At 37.8% G+C, this 22498-nt stretch overlaps 5 protein-coding genes across 6 annotated transcripts; 2 read left to right on the top strand and 3 right to left on the bottom strand.

The window, feature by feature from the left end:
• Positions 1 to 3122: 3122 nt before the first annotated feature.
• Positions 3123 to 4465, top strand: LOC145701046 (uncharacterized). The gene is made up of 3 exons (XM_081778275.1): positions 3123 to 3128; positions 3323 to 3507; positions 3550 to 4465. The coding sequence occupies exons 1-3, from the start codon at positions 3123 to 3125 to the stop codon at positions 4463 to 4465; spliced, it is 1107 nt and encodes a 368-aa protein (XP_081634401.1).
• Positions 4466 to 10325: 5860 nt separating this feature from the next.
• On the top strand, positions 10326 to 12091 carry LOC145701045 (uncharacterized). The gene is made up of 4 exons (XM_081778274.1): positions 10326 to 10447; positions 10702 to 11203; positions 11247 to 11706; positions 11751 to 12091. Exons 1-4 carry the CDS (start codon positions 10326 to 10328, stop codon positions 12089 to 12091), a joined length of 1425 nt encoding a protein of 474 aa, XP_081634400.1.
• A 1016-nt stretch (positions 12092 to 13107) lies between these two features.
• Positions 13108 to 15031, bottom strand: LOC145703655 (protein disulfide isomerase Creld2-like). The gene is made up of 6 exons (XM_081781040.1): positions 14960 to 15031; positions 14783 to 14916; positions 13591 to 14088; positions 13419 to 13541; positions 13225 to 13374; positions 13108 to 13180 (listed from the first exon to the last, which is right to left on the bottom strand). The coding sequence occupies exons 1-6, from the start codon at positions 15015 to 15017 to the stop codon at positions 13121 to 13123; spliced, it is 1023 nt and encodes a 340-aa protein (XP_081637166.1). The 5' UTR covers positions 15018 to 15031; the 3' UTR covers positions 13108 to 13120.
• Positions 15032 to 16136: 1105 nt separating this feature from the next.
• Positions 16137 to 18908, bottom strand: LOC145706205 (uncharacterized). Of its 2 annotated transcripts, none has more exons than XM_081783737.1 (13): positions 18641 to 18908; positions 18450 to 18521; positions 18111 to 18404; positions 17711 to 18067; positions 17537 to 17668; positions 17386 to 17486; positions 17227 to 17344; positions 16954 to 17185; positions 16830 to 16913; positions 16664 to 16791; positions 16527 to 16622; positions 16378 to 16485; positions 16137 to 16332 (listed from the first exon to the last, which is right to left on the bottom strand). In XM_081783737.1, the coding sequence occupies exons 1-13, from the start codon at positions 18689 to 18691 to the stop codon at positions 16177 to 16179; spliced, it is 1929 nt and encodes a 642-aa protein (XP_081639863.1). In that variant the 5' UTR covers positions 18692 to 18908; the 3' UTR covers positions 16137 to 16176. The 2 variants fall into 2 exon arrangements, with proteins under 2 accessions (XP_081639863.1, XP_081639864.1); XM_081783738.1 differs by having other exon boundaries at positions 17386 to 17474.
• Positions 18909 to 19261: 353 nt separating this feature from the next.
• On the bottom strand, positions 19262 to 21893 carry LOC145701044 (uncharacterized). Its single transcript, XM_081778273.1, has 4 exons — positions 20988 to 21893; positions 20273 to 20618; positions 19920 to 20134; positions 19262 to 19858 (listed from the first exon to the last, which is right to left on the bottom strand). The coding sequence occupies exons 1-4, from the start codon at positions 21891 to 21893 to the stop codon at positions 19295 to 19297; spliced, it is 2031 nt and encodes a 676-aa protein (XP_081634399.1). The 3' UTR covers positions 19262 to 19294.
• Positions 21894 to 22498: the final 605 nt, after the last annotated feature.

The following is a 22498-nucleotide window of genomic DNA, read 5'->3' as shown; positions in this document are numbered from 1 at the left end:
AGTCTCGATAATCGTCAACTCGAGCAATGACAATTGTCAATATTTTCGGAAGAATAGCTGAGAGGAAGAATAGGAGGTTTCTGCACAAAATTGTTAAACTCTATATTTCTTTTTGATGATGGAGACGTCGACTTTTCGGTCGCCGCAATTTGGGCACTTGCGTTTTGTTGCCACTTCGCGTAGCGCCTCGGCAGTTCGTTCTTGAATTTTCACGTCCGGAATGAAAGAGATATTGATACTGAGCAGAGGGATTTACAAGCCGCGGTCTTGGAGGGGCACTTTCAAAAAATACAAAAAAGATTGTGAATCCCAAATCAGTGAAGGCAATAGATATGACCACATTGAAGTTGAATGTGCTCGAGTACATAGCCATGGCATCGGAAGCAAATCATCGTCCCCACTTTCGTCCGTGCGATTTCCTTGAGCGAGGTGGAGATTTGCTCCACGCGGTTGTTCGTCATCGTTTTGAATTCATTGAAGGCAGTGTCTGTTTATTTGGTCGAAAAACTTTACTTTAACAGTTGTAGATAAAGGCCTCTTTAAGAGTGATTGAGAGATAATCTTAATTATTCTGTTTCGCCATGAATCTCCCAAGGGATTAATGTGTTGACGCAGCTGCCAACGCGAAAACGAATGTGGCGATTTTTTCTATCTATCATCTTCTCGGATCTTATTAAACTCTTTAAGGTAGTAGAACGAAAAAGCTTCTGATAGACCAAATCCTAATGTGTTTAATTCTTGGCGTAGCTTCACAACTTCTCGGTGCACGGATTCACTCATCTAAAAAGTGAATACTTCGCTAAAAACGGGAGAATACCCTTAGGGACTGACGCATCATTTCGAAGAGTTCGCGTGAAAAAGAGTCCTCGTTGTGCTCAAGTTTAAAATTGCTAGATGAGCCGGAAAGCATCGTCGGTCGAGGCGGTTTTCCGGAGTTACAACTGCTATTGGCACTATTCCGGACTTGGCTTAGGTCGAGAGATCTTTTTCTGTGTTATCAAAGATGCAATGTCTTTTTGATTTTTGAATTCAACATTTTGACACCCTTATTATTCAATATACAAAAGATAATAAGAGTGTCTTATTGATAATTAAGTAAATAACACCGTTTCTTGTTAATTTCTTATAAATACAATTTTGATCGCTCGGGTCAAGTCGTTGTTGTTTCCCATTTGCGCTTTCGATAAACGACGTTATTTCCAACTTCGACAAATCTGGCGGTTTCTTCGATATAAAGTCGGATTGGTCCGTTTTGATTTCAGTATGACTTTAGACGGAATAAACAAAACAGATTGAGTCTTCAATTTTGACTTTATAAATTATTCATCCCGCGCCTTGAACTACTTTCTTTAAATTTGTGGTCATTTTCTTCGCAGTAATTGACTGCTACGTTTTGCCTCAATCGAGAAGGTACACTCCTAAATATTCTGTATTTAATTGGCTATTAAGTTAATTGAGAAGCAGAACTTGACTTTGAACCTCATCAAGACTTAGACTTTTTAATCTAAAAGAATGACTTATTACGGCTTAGCGAGTTTCATAAGGACTAAGCTAGGCTAAGCCAAGCTCAAATTTTTTCCCAAAATGAAAGTCGGCTTTTGCTTAGCTAAGATTATTTAGCAATTATTGCTTAGCTAAGCTTTGCATAAAGGGAAATATATAAGCTCAGCAGAACTTAGCCAAAGCAATTCTGAGCTCAGCTTTATTTCTGCTCGTTTTGTTTCGCAAAAATTTTGCTAAGCGAAGCGTAGCATAGACTTTAAAAATTGTCTTTAGCTAAGCTCAGCTAAGCCTGGCTTAATTTATCTGTTGTTTACATAGATAAGATTCTTGATGTTTAAATAATCCTTTACCTGGGCCTTTTCTTCTTCTGATAACTGTTCTTGAGCAGCGGTCGCATGCGGAGATCTTGCTCCTCCATTTGCCGCTTTGATTTGCTTTCTTTTTACATCACTTTCTCATTTATATTTTTCATGTTCTTTTTTCTCTCTTTTTTCGATCTTTTCTGAAAATTTAAATAAATCAGCTTTGGCCTGGCCAGTGGAAGGGAATGTGATGCAACGTCTACTAAACAAGCGGAAAACAGTCAATAATCATGATTAATTCTTAATTGACCCTGTCATGTCGACGCCATTCTCGCGAGGACTTGGCTGGACCGAAAATGCCACCGGACGAAAATTGCTTCGCTGATGTCATTTTTAAGCAACGGAGAAAAACAGAGTACCTTTCACATTATTGAACTGTATTAAAAAGCACCAATTTCAATAAGGGTGGCGTCAGGAACCGACAAAAATTTCGACAAATTTTGCGTGGGCGGCTCCTCAGCTGCTTATTGGCTGGTGTTCCGACCCCAGATTTCTCATTGGTTGAAAATCTCGACGCAAAATTTGTCGAAATTTTTTTCTTAATTAAGGGTGTCGTCATGTTATTTAACCTTGTCTATCACAAAATTATTTTTTTAAACAATTTTAACGAGCCTATTTAAAATATCGCTTTCTTAACAGAATTTTTTGAAGTCCAAAATCTACCTTTTTATATGGAAAATAATTGTTGAATTCCTCCTTGTTTTCTTTCCTGCTTCTTGTTTCTCGAAAGATAAGCGCGACGAGAGCTGCGAAATATGTTTTTATAAAAGCCGGAGAAAAAAAAACGCGACTGAGACAAAGAGTTGCAGCAAAGAGGGAGTGGATCAATATTATGCGCCGCTTTTCGTTGTTCGACAAATGCATTTTCTTAAGAAAACCATTAATACACATTACCCTCTCTCTCTCCCCTTCGACCCGTGTTTAGCATTTATCAAGCCGCCCGGCACAATCAAACCAACAATCGATTTAAGGATCATCATCTTTAGTAGATTCAAGAGATTCTATGAACATAATACTTAATAATTACTATTTAATTACTTTTTTATTGATTAAATTAATTTATTTATTTATTAATAAATTAATTTATTAATTATTTATTCATTGATTATCATTTAATTATTAATTAATTTATTTTGTTAATTTATTTATAACAATAATCAATAATTAATAAATTAATTTAAAAAGCGGCGAATAAAGATCTCAAACTCTCAAAATATTAATTGATGCAATTATCAATCCGTCACATCTCCCACGCAAATGAACGTAGAGTCTGATTAAACCCGGCTTCTTAACTTTATATCCAAGACATTTTTTTAAAAACAAAAGAGACAATCAACTTGCCCTTGAGACAACAACAGCAATAAAAAACAAAGCGCTAGAACGCCGATGAATCAAGTTCAAAAGCGATGATTTCTGTCTTACTTTTTATTTTTTTCTCGGTAAACGCAGTTATTGAGATCAACAATGAGAATGTAGTGAACACTATTGGAGTCGATCATCCATTTGTTTGTTTTACTCTTGACTGGTGGCCAGATACAAAGGTTTCTTTCGGGAATGCATCCTGGATCGGAACAGGGCTCAATCAGCTCGACTTTCAGCAGCCGAGATTGATTCAAGCTGCGAGAACCCTTGCTTCAACCCAGTAAGAAACCCTCATTCTCTAAAATTTTTAACCCTTTTCAAGCGATTATGGACTGCTCAGAATAGGAGGAACATTGCAGGATTCAATTATTTACGACTTCAACTCTTCAAACCGCCATTGCGACCCCTATCCCTTTCAGCCTGAAGCGAGCTCTAGAACTGGCTTTACTCAAGAATGCTTCTCACCACTCCGAAGAAGAGAGCTTGGAGAATTTCTAGATAAGGCGAATCTCAAGCTAATTTTTGGCCTTAACGCGCTTGAGGGAAGATACGACGATTTCTCAAAGCCTTGGGACTCGAAAAAGGCAAAACTCTTGCTTGAAGAATTTGAAGAGACGAAAATGGCCGAAAGACTTTTTGGCCTTGAACTGGGAAATGAAATATATGGGCGGTACAGTCACAATGTCAATATTTCTGCAAAATCGGCCGCAAAAGATTTTACGAAATTGCGTGAAATCATGGATGAGACTCTCAAAAAGAAGGAAGTTAAGCTCCTTGGGTACGACACGGCCCTCGATTTCAAATGGCTCGTGGAGTTTTTCTCAAATCTGACGAGTTTGTCGACTGAATTAGACGCTTTCACCTGGCATCAATATCCCCTTGGTCCCGGGGCAGATCCGAACCTGGCAGAGAAGATCATGGACCCGAAGTTTTTTGGCAAGTTTTCCTCGCGACTTGACAAGCTAAAACAACAACGATCTCTTTGGAAGAATCACCAGAATGTTCCACTGTGGATGGGCGAAACTGGAGGAGCGTATAATAGCGGGAGAAACGAAGTGACAAACAGATTCATTTCTTCTTTTTGGTATCTCGACTTGCTCGGGCTTTTTGCGGAGAAAAAGCACAAGGCTTTTTGTAGGCAAACACTGATTGGAGGAAATTATGGCCTGTTGCAGATGCTTCCAGGAAAAGGACAAAAAGACAATAATACAAATTTATTTTTGTGTTTTGTTGCCTGAAAATGGGCTGAAACGGAGAATTAATTTTAAAAATATGATCGATAAAGATAAGTATTAATTAACTAAGAATCTCGATCCGAACCTCTTCACCAATAGTTCGTCGTCCAATTACAGATAAAAAGGAGAAAGTCAAAGTCAATCCGGATTTCTGGGCTGGTTTTCTTTTCGCATCGTTGATGAAAGAAAAAGTCCTGGAAATCTCCTGCGCCAATGAATTCTTCAAATGTTTCGCAACGCAGCAGCGACATTCTCTCACGATTCTCCTTATCAACTTCTCTGACCAAGAACAGAAGGAGTTTTTATCCGACGAAATTTATAGTCACTTCTGTAGTCGAAAAAGCTTGATAGTTTCATCCTCAGCTCTTGATTCAAAAGATGTTTATATAAACGGAAAATTGGCTCGCTTACCAGAAGGTTAATATTTTGATAAAATTCATTCTTCAAAATAAATTTTCAGATTATGACCAGATTTCAACGCTTGAAGAATATTTTGCTTACGAAAAAAATCAAGAAGAGATCGATATGCCGCCTCATAGCTATGGATTTTTTGTCTTACAAGGCCACAAATAAACATCATCTTTGAATAAAGTTATTGAGAATAAATCGTCGTCTCTAGAAAAATCATTCCAAGTGATTTTTTTTTGTAGAATAACTATTTGTTCGCTCGTTTTCAGTGCGCTAAGAGTTGCGTGATCGGCATCTGGAATCCTTTTTAAGAGGTCTACAAGTTATGGTCAGAATAACGACTTGTCAATCAAGCTCCTGATTGGATAATCAAAAGATTTTTTCTTGATTTAAAACTATTCCTGAAGCTGCTACTTGTGGTTGAACAATGACTCCTTGAGGCTCAGAGCTGTAGGATCGCTTGAATAAAGATTCTTGCAAGCTGTTTTCCTTGACCTTACTCTCGTACCTTGATCTTTGTAGAAATCAGATTCCATGCCTTTTATGCTGCTGTGTTTTCAAGTGGCTCAGACTCGAATTGAGGTTGATAGGATGATAGTTTAAACAACAGTTTTCTCGGCAGCATGCAACCGAGAGTCTTAATTTTCAAACAAAAAATTATTATAATACCTAAAAGCTAGGAAATTTTCATAAATTATTATTGAAAAATCGTAAAAGAAATTGATTTCTTTCGATTAACCGCGGTCAATCACGATTGGAACCCTAGTTGGCGCGATGTCACGTGAGTGTCACTTCGGAAATTTAGCAAAATGCAACGAGCTGACTTGTTTTGACAAGCTAGCCCTTTTTTGGTACTCCTCTGGTATCAAAAATCCTTCTCACAGAAAAGCTCTTTTCAAATTTCAAACTTCGCTCGTTTTCAGTGCGATAAGAATCGCGTGACCAGCTCCGGTTTTTAGTTAAATCGTAAAGAACTTTCAAATGGCGCCCTTCATCTTGTTTATAACTTTTTTGCTTCAGCAACGTTCAGATTCGAAATAAAATATCAGCTTGAGAATTTGATATTCTGAATATCAAACTAGAGAGTCGGTGTATTGAAATTTCTATCAAACAAAAATAAGGTATTCATTTTATGATTGACTTAATTTGATTCGAATTTTTTGAATAATAATTGATAGAATAATTATGATGTGTTCCGTACTGGTCCACATAAATCATGTGGCGGAATCCATCTAAGTCCCTTCGTACTTTTCCTGCTCGCTTTGCAGTCAATCTTCATTAGAGATTACAAAAATAGATGAAAGCTCTTAAAAAACCCGTTGATCAAGGAAATTACCCATGATGACTTTTTTATACCTTTTCTTCCATTTCATGAGCAAATGTTACACTTGAGATCGAGTCGAGGGCCTGGATTTTTACGAAATATATAAATCGAAAGAGAAGAGAACTTTTGCTTTTTGAAAATTGACATTTTTCAACAGATTCCATTTGATTCGTGTATTAAATAACAATTTATCATTATAAATAAGTCATCGTAACAAGTCATCAATTTTACAGCAAGCCGGAATCGGTACATTTGAATTATTCCTGACATTATAAACTGCGAAGTTTAACGATTTTTAAAGATAATTATTAATTGCACATCCAAAAATAATTTACCTCTTGACCAGTAACTAAACCGTGCTTTTCAGAAAAGATCGCCGTAAAAATGGAAATTCATATATTTTACCAACTTTTTTTCGTTTTATTCATTACTTGGTCCTTTTTCTACTTCCTTGGAGACGATTTAAATCAGAGGAAAGAGGCTGACATTGTCCAACCACACATTAAATTTTTGCTGGAGCATGAAGAGAGCGGATTATTTGCGAGAGAAATGAAAAATACGAAAATCCTTATTCCTGTTTTGATTTACGGGCCAAACAATCAGTACCAAGGCTTTAGGGAAAGTCTCATCATTGCAAAGATTCTTGATCGAAAGGTGAACGAAAACTCGAAAAAGCACAAGTTTTATAATTTTATTAAGATCGGGGTCCCACCGTTTTTCCGGCACTTTTCTTCAAAGGGCGAATTTCGTTTACCTCCATCAGAAATATTCGATATTCCGTTGATAAACTCGTCAATCTCTGTCGCTTCTCATGTTCATGAAAGCTGTTTGGGAAAGGATTGCGCTAATTTTTTACGAAATAATTCGACGAAAAAAAGTTAAGCAATCATGAAAGAGAACCGCTTTGATTTGATTTTCAACACTCATCAAAACTGGAAAGACACCAGATATATCCAGCATACTTACAACTACTTCGGCTTGGATTTTTCGACGTATAACGACACCGAGAAGGTTGATCTTATCGGGCCAAAAGAAGATTTTCAACGAGAAATTTCCGAACAGTTTTTGAAATTTGATAACATTGACTGTGTTATGCTCAAACAACCATTTGGCATAATCGATTGGGTGAGGTTTCCGTCGTGTTAGAAGGCTTGTTAATACTTTCTCCAGAATGAGCTGGCAAAGAACCGTCTTCGAGCGAGCAAACTGTACGATTTCGACTTTATCGACATGATCCTCGATATTATCAGAAACACTAGAAGATCGAAAAAGATTCAAGAAATTTCGAAAGAATTTCTTAGCTCAAAAAATATCACCCATTTTGCGACTCTTCATTGGCGATATGATCTAAACGATTTCATTCAGCTGAATTCTGGGGAAAGCAAGAAGAGTCTCGTTGCAAAAATTAAGAATATACGAGCGGATCCATCCATTTTCGTAAAATGGGTTGTCAAAAGAATGAAGAAAATAAATGGAAAGACAATTTTACTTTTCAGGCAAAAGGCTTCAATAAATGTTTATTTATTTTTATAAAAAATCATCAACTGATTGAGCCCGAAATAGCCCCCCGTCCGACTATAATTTCTTGAAAAATCTCACTTCCCATATTGTCGAATATTACCCCGAAGCCGAAATTATCGAAGAACAAGAAATATCAGACTTTGCCAAATCTCGACTAACTGATGCTTATTTTGATACACAACTCTCTCTTCTTTCTCAAGAGCTGGCGTTCACATCCGATTTCTTCTTTTATTCGAATCCATCGACTTGGAGCGCGAATGTTGTCCTTGAACGACTAGCCGCGGATAAATTTGGCGAAGAAATGATACTCGACTTCGAAATGCCAGATGAAGACAATTGTGACCTCGGAACACGACTTGGGAGGAAAGACGAATTCGATGTTTTCCCGCTTGTTTCATTCGCTGGAAGTGGAAACACGTAAGGTTTTCTCGCAAATGACAAATAAAAAGCTTCTTAGTTGGACCCGAATGCTTCTTGAAAAATCTACCGGCATCTATACCGGAAGTATTTACAACGACAAGTCACTTTACGAAGACGGATTATTCGGCGAATATACCGACCCGACAGACGGGACAACTCTCTTTCAAAAAGCTCACAACATCGACGACAAAAATATTTCCTCCGCAAAAGGATACTTATTTCTGATCCGCAATCCGTTTGATGCAGTCATCGCAGAATTCAAAAGAAGAAAGGGGAAAGGCCACACTTCAAGTGTTTCTGAGTCGGTTTTCAAAGAAGATGATTGGATTAAACAGGGGACACAATTTTTGGGCTGGTGGCACAATCTTATGTTAAAAATCATCAGCAAAAAGAAAGAAAATAAGGTCCCAATGCACATCTTTTTCTACGAAGACTTAAAAATCAATGCGACCCGAGAAATGGCGAAAATTCTTGATTTCGTCGAGAGCCAAAAATATTATGCCGTTCCAGATCGAGAAAGAAGATTGCAGTGCCTTGAAAAAGTACATTTTCATAAGCCCATATCTATCATTGTCACTTTTATTTCAGAGTTTAAAAGAAACTGAGAAATTTCATCGTCCAAAGGCGCCGCCATCATTTGAGTATTTTTCAAACGCGATGATTGAAAAAGGAAATCAATTAATCAATGAAGTTTACGATCTTTTTGAAGATAACGAATTACCAAAATTCGAGAAAAAAAGATATTTGAGAACGAAAACCCTCGAAGAATAATTTCTTATAACGATTTGTTTTCACTATTCTGTTCGTACAAAAATACTCATTCAAGATTGTAGTGCCTTTTTTTGATCACTATTTAAAGCTCATCTCTAGAATTAAAATTCATTCTATCTGCTTCTGGTTGTCGATGACGTTATCTTTTTTGTAAGAAGAAAACGAATAAAGATTAACCTTACGACGACAAATAAGCCATATATGACCCAAAAATTTTTAAACACCCATTTTTTTACTTCTTTCACTTCTGTTTTTTTTCAATGGTCTGTGATTGAGACTACCATGAAGTTTTACTCTTTGGGGAGATAGCCCCTGGCCCCCTTTCCCCGTGTCCCGCGCAAATCACTGTCGGGGGAAGTCTAGAAAGTTTCTTTAACGCTTGCTCGTCGGTTTAGAAGAATCTCGAGATTCGGAAGAACAGAATCTCGAAAGTTAAACCGGTCTAGCCAATGAGAGAGCCGACAAGGGTTGGCGCGGATTCTCCCAAAATTAGGCGCGCTCACAGATCGAGCGTCTTACGGGGCCAAAGACGCTCAGATTCTCCTATCTCCACTTAGAGCTCAACTCCATGGTAGGTTCATGTTCGATTTAAGGTTTTGGGCTGTGTGTTGGTTTGGGTTAAGAATCGGCTTCGGGCATTGGTCAATAGATGGCGTTAAAGTCCATGTGCAATATTATATGGCCTTTATATAGCAATTGTCGTCGGCGTGTTAAATTCCGGTTTGTCGTCGTCACCATTACTCAATTCGTTACTCAAAACAGTGTTCAAAAAATATTTTTTTCTAATTTATTTCAACTTAATGGCAGTTTTATGCAAACAGTTTTATTTGCGCTTTCCAAAAGAGAGGCAAAAGGTGGGCAGGATAAGCGTCGCATTTTGGCAGAATATGAGTAAACAAAAAAAACATTTGCATTTGCCACAAAGGAGCCGAATCATAAAAGTTTTTTTCAATCCTCATCTCTCTATTGTTGCTATGGCAGTGCGAAAATCAAACTTTATGCATCGATAAATCACAATGTCAAGAAAAATTCTGACAAATTTCTTAGGAAAACGAAATCAGTTTTGTTTTTTTTTTCTTGAATTTAACCGTTCTTCAAGAAAATGCATAAATAGAAACTAACTCAAGTTAAAGATATGAAGATAAAATTGCTGCTCCTTACATGAAATTATGAGTTCACGATCGTGGCTGTTTATTCCCACAATTTAAAAGAGAGAGAGAGAAACGAAGGACTCAAAAATATTCAAAAAGAAGTTAACTTTAAAAAACATGGAAAAAATGTCGACGAACGCAATAATTAAATTTATTTTTGTTACCTTTATCACGTGCTTTGTCTTAATCTTTCTTCGCGACAATGTCGATTGGCAGAAAGATAATGATATTGTCCAGCCACATATACAAATGTTAATCGAGAAAAAAAATGATTCTTGATTGTGAAATGCGAGCTGTCAATGAAGACACGTGTGAGCTTGCAACAAGAATTGGTAGCGAAAACGAGTTTGATATCTTCCCGCTTGTTTCATTTCCTGGAAGCGGTAACACGTAAGTACCATAACATTATTATTATAAGGTATTTATAGGTATTTATAACATAAGACTTATGGGCCTTCAAAAAGCCCATTTAGGGCTTTGAAAAAATTCATTCTAAATTTAACATCTTGTGTTATTTCCTGCAGGAATAAACATGTATAATTTTATACAGTTGATCGCGCAGGTGGTTCACCCTTTATGATTGAGGCATCCTTGCACCCTTCGCCTGCACTTTGTCTATCAATTCTTTATGTTCATAATTTTAGCTGGACACGAATGCTCCTTGAAAAATCAACTGGAATCTTCACTGGAAGCATTTACAACGACAGATCACTCTACGAGAATGGCTTTCTTGGCGAGTTGACGAATCCGACTTATGGATCTACTCTTTTTCAAAAGGCTCATACTACTGAAGACAAAAGTCTTTCCTCTGCAAAGGGTTACTTATTCTTGATCCGCAATCCATTTGATGCAACTGTTGCTGAATTCAAAAGAAGAAAGGGAAAGAGCCATACTTCGACTGTATCTGAATCCGTCTTCAAGGCAAATGATTGGAAAAAACAAGGAACTAGCATGTTGACTCGGTGGCGTTCTCTCATTTTACAAATTATTAAAAAGAAAGAGCAAGATCTTCCAGTCCATATTTTTTTCTACGAAAATTTAAAAATCAACGCGACAGAAGAAATGGCAAAAATTCTCGATTTTATCGAGGATCGAAAATATTATATCGTCCCGGATCGCGAACGAAGACTTAAGTGTCTTGAAAAAGTATATTTATATGTTTTTATAGTTTTAAAATCAATTTTTAAAGAATTTAAAGCAAACCGAAAAATTTCATCGACCAAAGAAGCAGCCATCATTTGAATATTTTACGAACGCGATGATAGAAAAAGGAAATCAATTAATCAATGAAATTCACGATCTCTTGGCAGGAAACAGTTTACCGCTATTTGAGAAGCAAAATTATCTAAGAAAAAAAGCCGAGAATGAAGTTACAGGAGAAACGAAGAAAAATTTTTTCAGTAAAATTCCGCTAACAGCTGATCTTAGTTTATGGAAAAGTAAATGTCATCGTCAGAATGGCGTTATATTTTTGAAAAAGCATAAAACAGCATCAACGACATTCAAAGGCATCATCGACAAATGGTTGAAGATAAATAGGGTTTTCAATGAGATCGAAAAACCCCAAATGGGACCACAAGGAGGTTGTTTTCCTGCTCAATTCGACGAACGCTGTTGGGAAGGAAACAAACGTCATGATCCTGTCCTAGGTAGGGGCTTTATCTAATTTCCTGCAGAATAATTCCAAATAAAGGGATCTCGTATCATTTTCGTTGGAATATGGACTATTTGCCGTCGATATTCGATTCAAACCGAGAAAGAGTCAAAATTTTCACAACAATTCGTGATCCGCTTGCAACTTTCCGGTCAACGTACAATTATTTTTATCAAAACTCAAATGGCTGTGAATATCCATGCTGGGGCGCACCATTCAAGACCTTTCTCTCAGACTTTGTGAAAGATAACAATAAGAGACCATATCCGCCAATTGAAAAATTTCTCGATATTCTTCCAAAAGCATACAATTCTTCGGTTCCGTTTGCGTATCGAGTAAGGAATCGGATAAATTTATTTTGTAATATTTTGTCTCATTAATGTTGATATATTTTTAACCATCAAAAAGTAACCCTCAGTCGTTTGAACTTGGAATGGATTTCGACAAAATAAACGACATCACATATGTAAAAGAGAGTCTGTCGAGATTGGACAGTCAATTTGACCTGGTTCTTATCACGGAATATTTTTGGGAGGGCATTGTTCTACTCAGACATTTACTCTGCGCTGAATACGAGCATCTCTATCTCGAAAACAAAAACGAAAGACACTACAAAAAGGAATTATTAAATTCAAATAGGCAAGCAGTATTCGAAGATTTTCATAAAGCCGACATTCTTATGTATAATTATTTTAATGCATCTTTACATCGAAAAATAGAAGCTTTTGGACAGAAGGTTTTGTTCATATTTCCAAGCGAAATGAAATGAAAAATTCAGAAAATGGAAGACGAAATCAAAAGGGCGAAAAAAATTTTCTCCTCTTGTGCAAAAGGAGTGATTGATTGCTCAGCAAACAAGCTTGTTATAAATAGAGAACCTCCTAAAACGCAGATTGTAACTACGCCCGAATTAAAATTAAGTGAGTATATCGACATTATAGGAAAGAATAAAATTTTGTTGTCTTGAGCTTATGTGATTTTTTTATTCATAAAAAGAAAATGGAAACGGAGCTTGCACGAATCCAGGACATCCGTACACAAATGCGAAAATGCTTTACGAAACAGGAACTTGGAATTATCTACATTTGTCCGGCAAAAATTGCGGTGTTGATGAGATTTTAGCAACAAATCTTGATACTCAGGTGCCGTTGACGGCTGAGTTCCAGGAAAAATATCACAAAATAATTCAATGAATTTTTTTCACTGAATTAAGACTTCCGTGTCTTTCAAATTTGAAGATGGAGCTGACCCTCTGAAGCTTCTCATAATTTTTTTTTAAAATGACTCCTTGTTAGCCACATTACATTCTCTTACTTCAAATTATTAAAATTTTTTAACTGCCAATGAATTTTTTAGTTAAGAAAGAAATTATTTTGGAGAAAAACTGTTGATAATTACGCATTTTTTATTCACAGCTCATCTTTGGAATTAACATTGAGTTTCTCTGCTTCTGCTTGTCGACGACGTTCCTTAAAAGACCGCTAAAATCGCAGTAGATTAAAAAGAAACGAACCTCTTTGGCTTTGTATTCCGCCTTGATCATTTCTTGAGCCACTTTGATGTCGATATTCGGGTCGAAGATTTTCTGCGTTCCAGTTGCAGCAGCTTTTTGTTCAAGGACAGTTCTTGGTTTGCTCAAAGAAACGCAGGCTCTCTTCGCACCCTTTTGGGACATTTGAATTAATTAAAAATGTAGACAAAGTATACCTGAAGAACTCCGTCGCTAGAAATGTTCATGCCTCCAGGAGAAGCAACGATTTGCCAGGCATAGCCTTCTCTGCATTCGTTGCAGTTTTCTGGACCTTTTGCGGAGCAACCGTCTTTACAGGCCTAAAATTTAAATGAATGAACCTTGTTACTGGAGAATTTTAAGACAAACCTTATCGCATCTGAGACAGATTGGTTCTTCACTGTCAAGTTTTTCCTCATTTGACAAGAAATATGAAAACGTTCGGAGAGAAGAATCGTCGCTGGGGCACTCAGAACAAGTCTCCCCTTCGTAGAATGCTTGATCATCGATTCTATTGCACTTGCACTGCCCGATTATTTCTCGATCTCCTCCTCCATCGCATCTCCCATTTCCCGAGCAGACTTTTCCATTCTTTCCTTTTGGGCATTCCTCGCAATTCGGCCCCTGCTGATCCGCTCGAGGACAACAGTGGCCGGCGGCTTTGACGCAAATTTCATCGATCCAAGTTGCTGGATCATTTCCATCGTAATACCATTTTTCGATGGCTTCTTCGTTGGCTTCGAGAAGAGCGGCGCATGCTTTGTCGGCTTTTCCGCCGTGTTTGCAGAGTTCTTCCATGATTCGGATCAGTCGAGTTTCTGATGTTTTCCAGGGCCCGCGCTTTTTCTCGTCCCATTTATTTCCGTCCTGAATTCAAAAATTAACTCAAATCGATTCTAGATATAGTTCTCAAAAACCATAAATAGAGATAAAGATAGCTGCATTTATATTTTGCTCTTGATCTATTTCGTGAGCAAGTTACTGTAGTGAAATCTTTCGAGAAATTCATTTTCTTTATAAAATATGCATAAACGTATACGTTGAAGAACATATGTTCTTCAAGTACCAAAAATATAATATTCAGAAAAATTTGGACCGGTCCTGTCATTTATACTTTATGCCCAATATATGTTAAAATGAGCTTTATACAAGCATTGAATAAAAAGTCGAATTTTCGGGTGACCCTCTTTTCGTCAGGAAAATTCTTGTATCCTCCATATGTCAGGAAAATCCGCCAATTTCCTGGCGAATGGAGGATGAAAGTTTCTAGAACCTCCAAGAACATGTTAACCTACAAGAGATTGAATATCAAAATTACGAATTTTGTGGCTTATTCGTTTTTTAGAGTAATTTTAGATAAAAATAAGTCGTTTGAACATATAGTTGGGAATTTACTCAACCCTAACCCTTTTTTAGAAAGAATAATAATAAGATAAATCAAGGGAAAATCATCAAAAAAACGAGTTTCTAGAACATCCTCCATTCGTCAGGAAAATCCGACGGCTTCCTGACGAAAGGAGGGTATCCGGAATTTTCTTGCGTTATGCAGACCTATTTATACCTTTTCTGGTTCCTGAAGAATATGAAGCATAATTCTCAGCGGCCGTAAGGTTTCCTTGCACGCGCCGCATTTTGTCTCTGCCCAAGATTCAACGATTTTCGAAGTCCCCAATCCTTCATCATCAACATCTGGCTCTATCAAAAGAATCATCGACCCCCTTTCTTTTCAAATTTTTACCTTCAGGTCCCTTCCAGCCAGCAAAAGCAACAGCAGGAAGAAAAATATTCAATTTCATGTTTCTCTTACGAATCTCTAAGAGCTCTGACCATCACTGTCTATTTTTCTGTCTTGAAGATCGTGAATCTAGCCCGCGGGCATGAAGTTCCAGCGATATTGCTCGGCGCTTATGTAATTTCTCAAGATCTGACATACTTTTTTGTTTTTCCCGGTTTATTAATTTCGCACCGGTTGTTGATTTTTAGACATAAGAAAATCTGGCAGTAGAATAAAGTGGCTTCCTAGTGGAAGAAAATCGCGATGCCTGTCGGGAAATTTGAACGCGAGTTTGAATTTTTCTCACGACGGATTTCGCGGTTCTAGAGCGGTGTTCTCGTTGAATTCGAAGGTGAGTGACGATCATAATCACGAACTTGAAAAATGATTATTTTTCCAAAATAAGAACTCTCACCAAAATAGCAAAACCAAGCACAGTAGCGACTGGAATAGAAACAAGGGGCATATTCAAAAACTTAAATATCCAGCTTTCACCCTCCTCAATTTTCTCCTTCATTTTGAAAATATAATCTCTTTTTCTTTAAAAATCTATTTTCCTCATGTTTATGCTGAAAAGTTATACAGGGAGATAACTGTATTCTTTTCTTGAAAGTAGACAAAGAAGAAGGAGATTTGTCGGATTACAGTCTTATTTAGTTTTGAGGAGAACTTTGTCTGATGGAATTTTTCAAAATACCTTCGGAATTTATCAAATAAAAAAAAAGAAGATTGTGACAATTTATTTGTAAGCGCAAATTTCAACAAAAAGTTACATGTAGTCTAAAACGTATTTGACAAGATTCTGATGCGTTTCATCATCAACCTGTTTCTTGATTTTGGATAGCCTTCGTTTCCGCTCTTTTTCTTGGTATTTTACTTCGTCAAAAGTTGGCTTGGCATTGTGCTCAACATGATCATACTGTCTTGTTCTATGATCGCCTAGAAATGCTGAAGATTTCTGAAAGAAAAGGAGAAAAATGAAGTTCATTCTTTTAGATTAGCGTTGAATTGAGAGATGATTTGCTTATATGCTCATCTGGAAATATATAATTGATCCAAAATAAACAGCTTTGGAATCATCTGTTGACTCGACACTTGGAACATTTGTTCCAGAACGCTGTCTCGATTGCATTTAGATTTATTGAATAGATTTAAATAAATATTCACAATTAATGATTTCGCTACTGGCTGAAATACAAGTGCGTCTGGGGCGTGTGGAGATGCGAAGAAGGATCTGTTGGCTGAATGGTCGGCGAGTCTTGACTCGGGTATTCCTCCTCGTATCTTGGTTCCTTGCAGTAGTGGTCCGAAACTGATGGTAATTGAGTTAGATGGCGCTAGAAAAAGGGTTCATCATAATTTTTTGTTTGTTGAAAATTTACTTTTGCACTTTGTCGAGGATGTGAATGAGGATGATGAATGGCTGGACTCGAGCCACTTGATCGAAAAGCACCTTGGTGAAGGACTGTTACTTCCAGTTGTTTGTCTTCCTAAAATAAATATGAGAGGGGCTCGAGGAAGGAGTTCGGACCTGGAGGCCAACTGCGGGAGTTGGAAGAGTATAGCCAGAATAAGTTTCTGGGTATCGAGGGTCAGCATATGCCAGTTGAATATTTGATGAGAGGCTCTAGAAATAAATGGAGATTGGGGAGGTATGTTTGGAGGTACCTGAATTGAAGGATATTGATGGGCGGGGTGATGATGCGTGTATTTTCGATGAGAAGAAAGATCAGAGGGGTAGACTGCTTGATGGGGGACAGCGGATTGAGTCCATGTTACTGGAGTCGTCATTGTACCTAAGAGAATATGAGAAATGTTTGGTATGAAAGCTTACTTTGGGTGTAGTCTTGAGCTGCTTTGCCGCCAGTTGATGACGATTGGTAGGCTAGTCTACTCGCTGCATGATGTGCGTAAGTCCCTTAAGAAAAGTAAACTTTGTATTTCGAAAATTCTAGAACCTGGAAGAGGAGCAGCATTCTGATCATATTGCGCTTTGTTATTCCGCCCCGAATTCCTGAATCCTTTCGCAAATGGGTTTCGATCAATCTTCAGCCTCGTGATTTGCTGGTTTTGATAAGCGGTTACTGTGATGAACTGTGTTTCTGGAAAGACAAAAGTTGTAACTCCAGGTGCTTCGGTGTCGATTCGCTGTTGGAAATTCAGGTTTGGTTGTACGTTTTCATCCAATATCTGAACTCGTTTACCGGTTTTTCCTTTTATTTGAACCCAACCTCGATGATGTGGATTCGTGGCTGATATTTATGCATAGAATGAAGAATCATATGTCCATGTGTATCATTTTCGTTGTTAGTCAATTTCAGCTTATCGAAACTGACAAGGGAATTCTGCCTATAAACGACTCATTTTTTTGTCTGGAGAATCGATCTTACCTCATCCAGCTATCACCCGTCTGCGGACTCTCAGGATGAATATAAACCCTCGGCGGGACTGGATTGTCAGCGGTGCCGGCCACCATCCACTTGAATTCAGACTTTAGATAAAAAATTTACCATTCTGCCTTTTTGGTCAAAAGACTCTTACCTTCGAGGAGTGATAGACGTAGCGATATCTGTTGTCATCCACTGCTTCGATGTCCAAAGCCATGATGTATTTTCTATTTGGTTTAAGGCCCTTTACTTTTACTCGGATTGCTGGAAACATTCGTCGACCAACCTTTAAATTATAAGAAGAAGACATTTATGAGAAAAGCAGTACCTTTGTAATAATCATTTCAGTACCCAAATCATAGAATGTCCTCCATAGCTGCTGCCCATTCAGTTGTACACAAATTCCATTTTTGATTGGCTGTTCGATCGAGTTCTTCAAGACTTCCTGGAGACGGATGTCTGGATGAGCCGTTGGTGTAGAATTGAGTTCTTCGGTTTCTGCTTTAGAAACGTTCTCGTCTCGGTTGCCGGTGTTGCTTCGCTCACGAGTTGGCTCCGGACGAGAAGTTGATTCGAGAGTCATCATTGCCGGTTGCATAACATCTTGGGGGTAGTTCTCGACATCGAAGTGGACGGGAGAATGAAGCTCGGAGGAATCTCCAAGGGGTGTTACGACTGATCCTTCCTGAAAAAAGCAGAGTACAACAAGGGTAGGGACATTTTTCTACCTGATAGACACTAGAACTCCCGCGCTGATTATGCGATTCAAAACTGCTTTCTTCCGCCATGACTGGATAAACTCCGCTTTCAACGGCAACCAATCCAACATCAGAGCTTGAAGTTGAGTACAGAGTTGAATAGGCGCCATCAACGCTAGAAGTCGATGGAACTTCTTCATATCTAGTGTCTTTTCCGTGCTCAGCATATTCTTCTTCATACTGTTGCTGACGCTGCTGATGATGATTTTCTTGATGGTGGTGGGGCCCTGGATGATGATCCTGACCTGGTGAATCGGAAGAGCCCTGATGATTGCAAGGGATAAGTTGAATTGATGAGGTGATAATTACCTGGTCTGACCACTCTTTTTTCGTGATACTTTCTACTTTGTAGCTTACTGGCGCAATGGAATACTCAATCTCCTACAATTTTGATTATTATCGATATTTTTTGATTGAAAAACATTGAAAAACTGAGGAAATCAAGAAAATTTCGATCGTTTTTGTATTAAAATTTATTCGATTTTGCGATGAGTTTCTACCTTATCAAATTCAACATTGTCTTTTGAATTATCATCATGTTCCCTTTCCATGATCCCAAGAAACGAACAATTAATCGTCCTTTTAACGAAGTCGAAACAGAAGAATCCTTCTTTTATATAGTCACCGCGGTTGTAAAGCAGATCGACACTTGAGGCGGGAAGGTATCTTCCAAAGTTGGCGCCAAATTACGCGGCGAATTCTCTCAAGTTAACGCGTTTGCGGCGCAAATTTGTGAAATTTCCACCTCAAAAACTCACAACCTATCGCCTCGTCAGCCCGAGCCACAAGCTAAGGGCCAGTGCTAATCCAGTAGCCGGAAGGGGGCGCTGCTTTTGAGCTTCATGGAACAGCTGATATGGCTCAACTCGAGCAGCTGATCAAATAATTTTCTTGAGTTTTCCTTTTTTTATTTTACGATTTATTCAAAGACAATTTTCAAAGATAATGAATTTTTCTATATTCTTTTTTCAAGCTTCATCCCAAGATATCTTATTCTTATTTCCATTCCAACTAAAAATCATTGAAAGATACGGAATTTTTCCTAAATTTTGAAATTTACCTCAATTGATCGATTTCGCTTTTCATCTTTTTTGAAATAAGATGATTGTAAGTTTCTTCCATTTTTCTGTTGTTGGTGATTTTGTGAGCAACTGTTAGACCTTGCTACACAGATCATTCTTGTAGATAGCAGAACTTGCCCAAACGCCACAGCAAATGCTTATCGAAGTGGTCAACTTATCGGTTTGGTTAGATGCAGCAATAAGGGACCCGACGTAGACATCGTCGTACGGGAGAACTGGTACAGAAGAAATAGCATCGGCCATTTTCAAGGAAAAATTCCCAGTTGTCAGATAAGCAAGGCCAGAAAAATAAGCCGGATAAGCGGTGCCAGGATAGACTTGCTTTGGAATGAAATACTTGCTTGTTAATTTTCGGATCGGAGGCGTGTTTGGTTTTCGCAGGCATCCAATTGCTTCAAAGTCAGAGCTCATTAGCTCTTCCAGTTCTGATTTTAGATTTTGCGGTAAGAGAAGAATGTCATCGTCGCCCTTGAAGACGTAATCGACTGATGAGCAGGAGGATTGAATGAATTTCAGGAAGCCAATGTCTTTGAATGGGAGGGTATAAAGACTTTCCTTGAAGTCGAGGACGAGGAGGTCCTTGTTGATTTCAGCTTCCTCATAGAGATCAATATCATTGCCAACGATAAACACAACCTTAACAACTTTTTTATAAATTTGTTCAAGGAAAAACAAAATATTCTCTTTTTCGCTTCACCTTGATTTTGATTCCGAGCCATTTCCAAATATCGCTCTGCAACCATGTTTTCCTCAAAGTTTCTCTCGCCAAAGTCGATCCTGGCATTGATTTTATTCCGAAAATCAAAGATGTTGAAACTGAAGATGAACTAAAACTGCATATATCAGGTTGATGAATGACGGACAGTTTCATTTGAGGATTGAATCGCATCATGTTATTTACATTTGGATACCCTTAATAACATCACAAGGCCCTTCATCAAAGAGATTTGGTACCTGGGTAGATACAGTTTTGCGTATTTACTCTCTTTTTACTTAGCCCTTTCAATGGCGGATAATTTTCTTCCAGAAGCGTCAGATTTAGAAATATACCATTCTCATCTCCATTACATGAAGTTGTTTTCAGGAGCCAAGATGTTTCGTTTATCGGGCTTTTTACTATTCCCGGTCCGGCGCGAAGTTCAAACCAGTTTTTGACTCCTACGACTCCTGAGCAATAAGTATTCTGAAGGCACTTTTCTTTCGCTTCTTCAAGTGAGCTGTGTTTTTTGCAATGATCATTTGTGCAGCCTTGAATAAAATGACGTTCAATGATCTTCCACTGCGGCTCTTCCTTGATTTCACTCTGGTTGCTTTCTTTGCTCTCGAAATTGGCGAAGACAGATTTTGAAATATCATCTGACGCTTCTGTATATATCAAAATATATGCGATGATAAACTGAAATTTGAAAGATAGCGGATAAAAAAATTCTTACTATAAAAACGATTATGCCAAGGATTTTTTCTCTTTTTAAACATGTTTTATGCTCTTTTTCCATTGAGAAAACTGTTGTTGTTTAGAAAAAATAAAAAAGTCTAATTATTATTGCGTCATAAGTCGTTAACAATAATTTTATTGTTGATTCTCTTTGAGTTAGGCAATAACATTGAACAACAATGGAAAATATTAAGGCGAGTTTCAACAATCAAGTTTATTGGAAATAAGATCATTGAAAGTTTGTTCCATCTTTTGATAATTCGTGATTTTGTGAGAAACAGTAAAACTAATCAATGAACATAAATCGTCATTGTTAATTGCTCTTCTTGCCCAGACCCCGCGGCAGATGCTGTCTGATCTTGTCAGTTTACTCGTCTGGTTTGAAGCCACAATCAGGGAGCCAACATAAACATCGTCCAAGGGAAACACGTGAACAGTGGGTATCGCCTCGGCCATTTTAACGGAAAACGATCCTGTCGTAAGATAGGCAAAGCCGGAAAAATAAGGAGGGTAGCCATTTGCGGGATAAACTTGCGTCGGAACGAAATATTTGCTCTTGTACGTCCTTATTGGCCTCGTGTTGGCATTTTTCAGGCATCCAGTTGCTTCGAATTCGGATTTTTTCAGAGACTCAATTTCGGTTATGAGATTTTGAGGGACAAGAAGGACATCATCATCGCCCTTGAAGACGTACTCAACAGAAGAACAGGAGGATTTAACGAAGTTCAAGAAGCCGATATCTTTGTAGGGCAGATTGTCGTGGTTTTCCGGAAAGTCGAGGACGAGCATGTCCTTGTTGTTTTCAGCTTCTTCTTTGAGGTCCTCGTCATTTCCAATGATGAAAACCACCTTGATTTCGACCCCAAGCCAATTCCAAATATCCTTCTGAAGCCATGTTCTTCTCAGAGTATCTCGAGCCAAAGTCGCTCTTGGCATCGTTTTTATTCCAAAAATAAGCGACAATAACTTCGAATCAAAATTGCATTTTTCTGGCTGATGAATTATCACTGGCTTGTGATTTTTATTGAATCTGATGATTCGATTCACATTCGGAAATCCGGGATAATTGCAATTTTGATTATTTGCTCTTTTTCGCGCCCTTCCTTTCAGGATCGAATAATTTTCTTCAAGGAGCGTTAGATTGAGAAAAATACCGGGCTCTTCTCCGGTACAGCTCTGCATTTTCAAAACCCATGCGGTTTCGTTAATCGGGCTTTTCACGATCTCCGGGCCCATTCTAAGTTCGTAGGATTTCCCATCCCCCACAACGCCGTAACAGGAATCATCTTGTAAACACTGTTCTTTTGCTTTGTCCAGTGAGTTGTGCTTTTTGCAGTCATCAGCTGCACAATGAAGGATAAAATGACCGGGTGTGAGTTTCCAAGAGACCTCTTCTTCTTTTATTTCAGAAGATATTGCCTTTTGAAAATTGAATGGAAAAGAATTTGAGATAAATTCGTTTGCTTCTTTGTAAAGAAAAGTATAAGCGCCAATAAGCTAAATGAAAAATTAACATCTTCTGTTTTCAACGGATATCTGAACGGGTTTTACTTACAGAAATAATGAGTGTCCCGATAATTATTCTCAATAAGAATGAAGTTTTTGATCCTCTTTTCCATTCATTTTTTCTTTAAATAAAAATAACACAAGAAATTAAATTTTTTCTTTACGGTTTTTGGGGTGAGAGAGCGTAGGAAGAAGAGTGTTAATTATTTTATGACGTTTTTTGATTGCTGGTTTTGAAAATGAATTCATGAACAGAAAACTCGCGAAATTCAGAATTATGATGATTTCCTTCATTTTCGCTAAAATGTTCTTTCGGAATAAAAATCTAAAATCTG

Source organism: Oikopleura dioica, chromosome PAR (assembly GCF_907165135.1).
Source record: "Oikopleura dioica chromosome PAR, OKI2018_I68_1.0, whole genome shotgun sequence".
Classification (NCBI taxonomy): domain Eukaryota; kingdom Metazoa; phylum Chordata; class Appendicularia; order Copelata; family Oikopleuridae; genus Oikopleura; species Oikopleura dioica.
The sequence above is the reverse complement of the archived record's forward strand: the minus strand, read 5'-3'. Positions and strand labels throughout refer to the sequence as shown.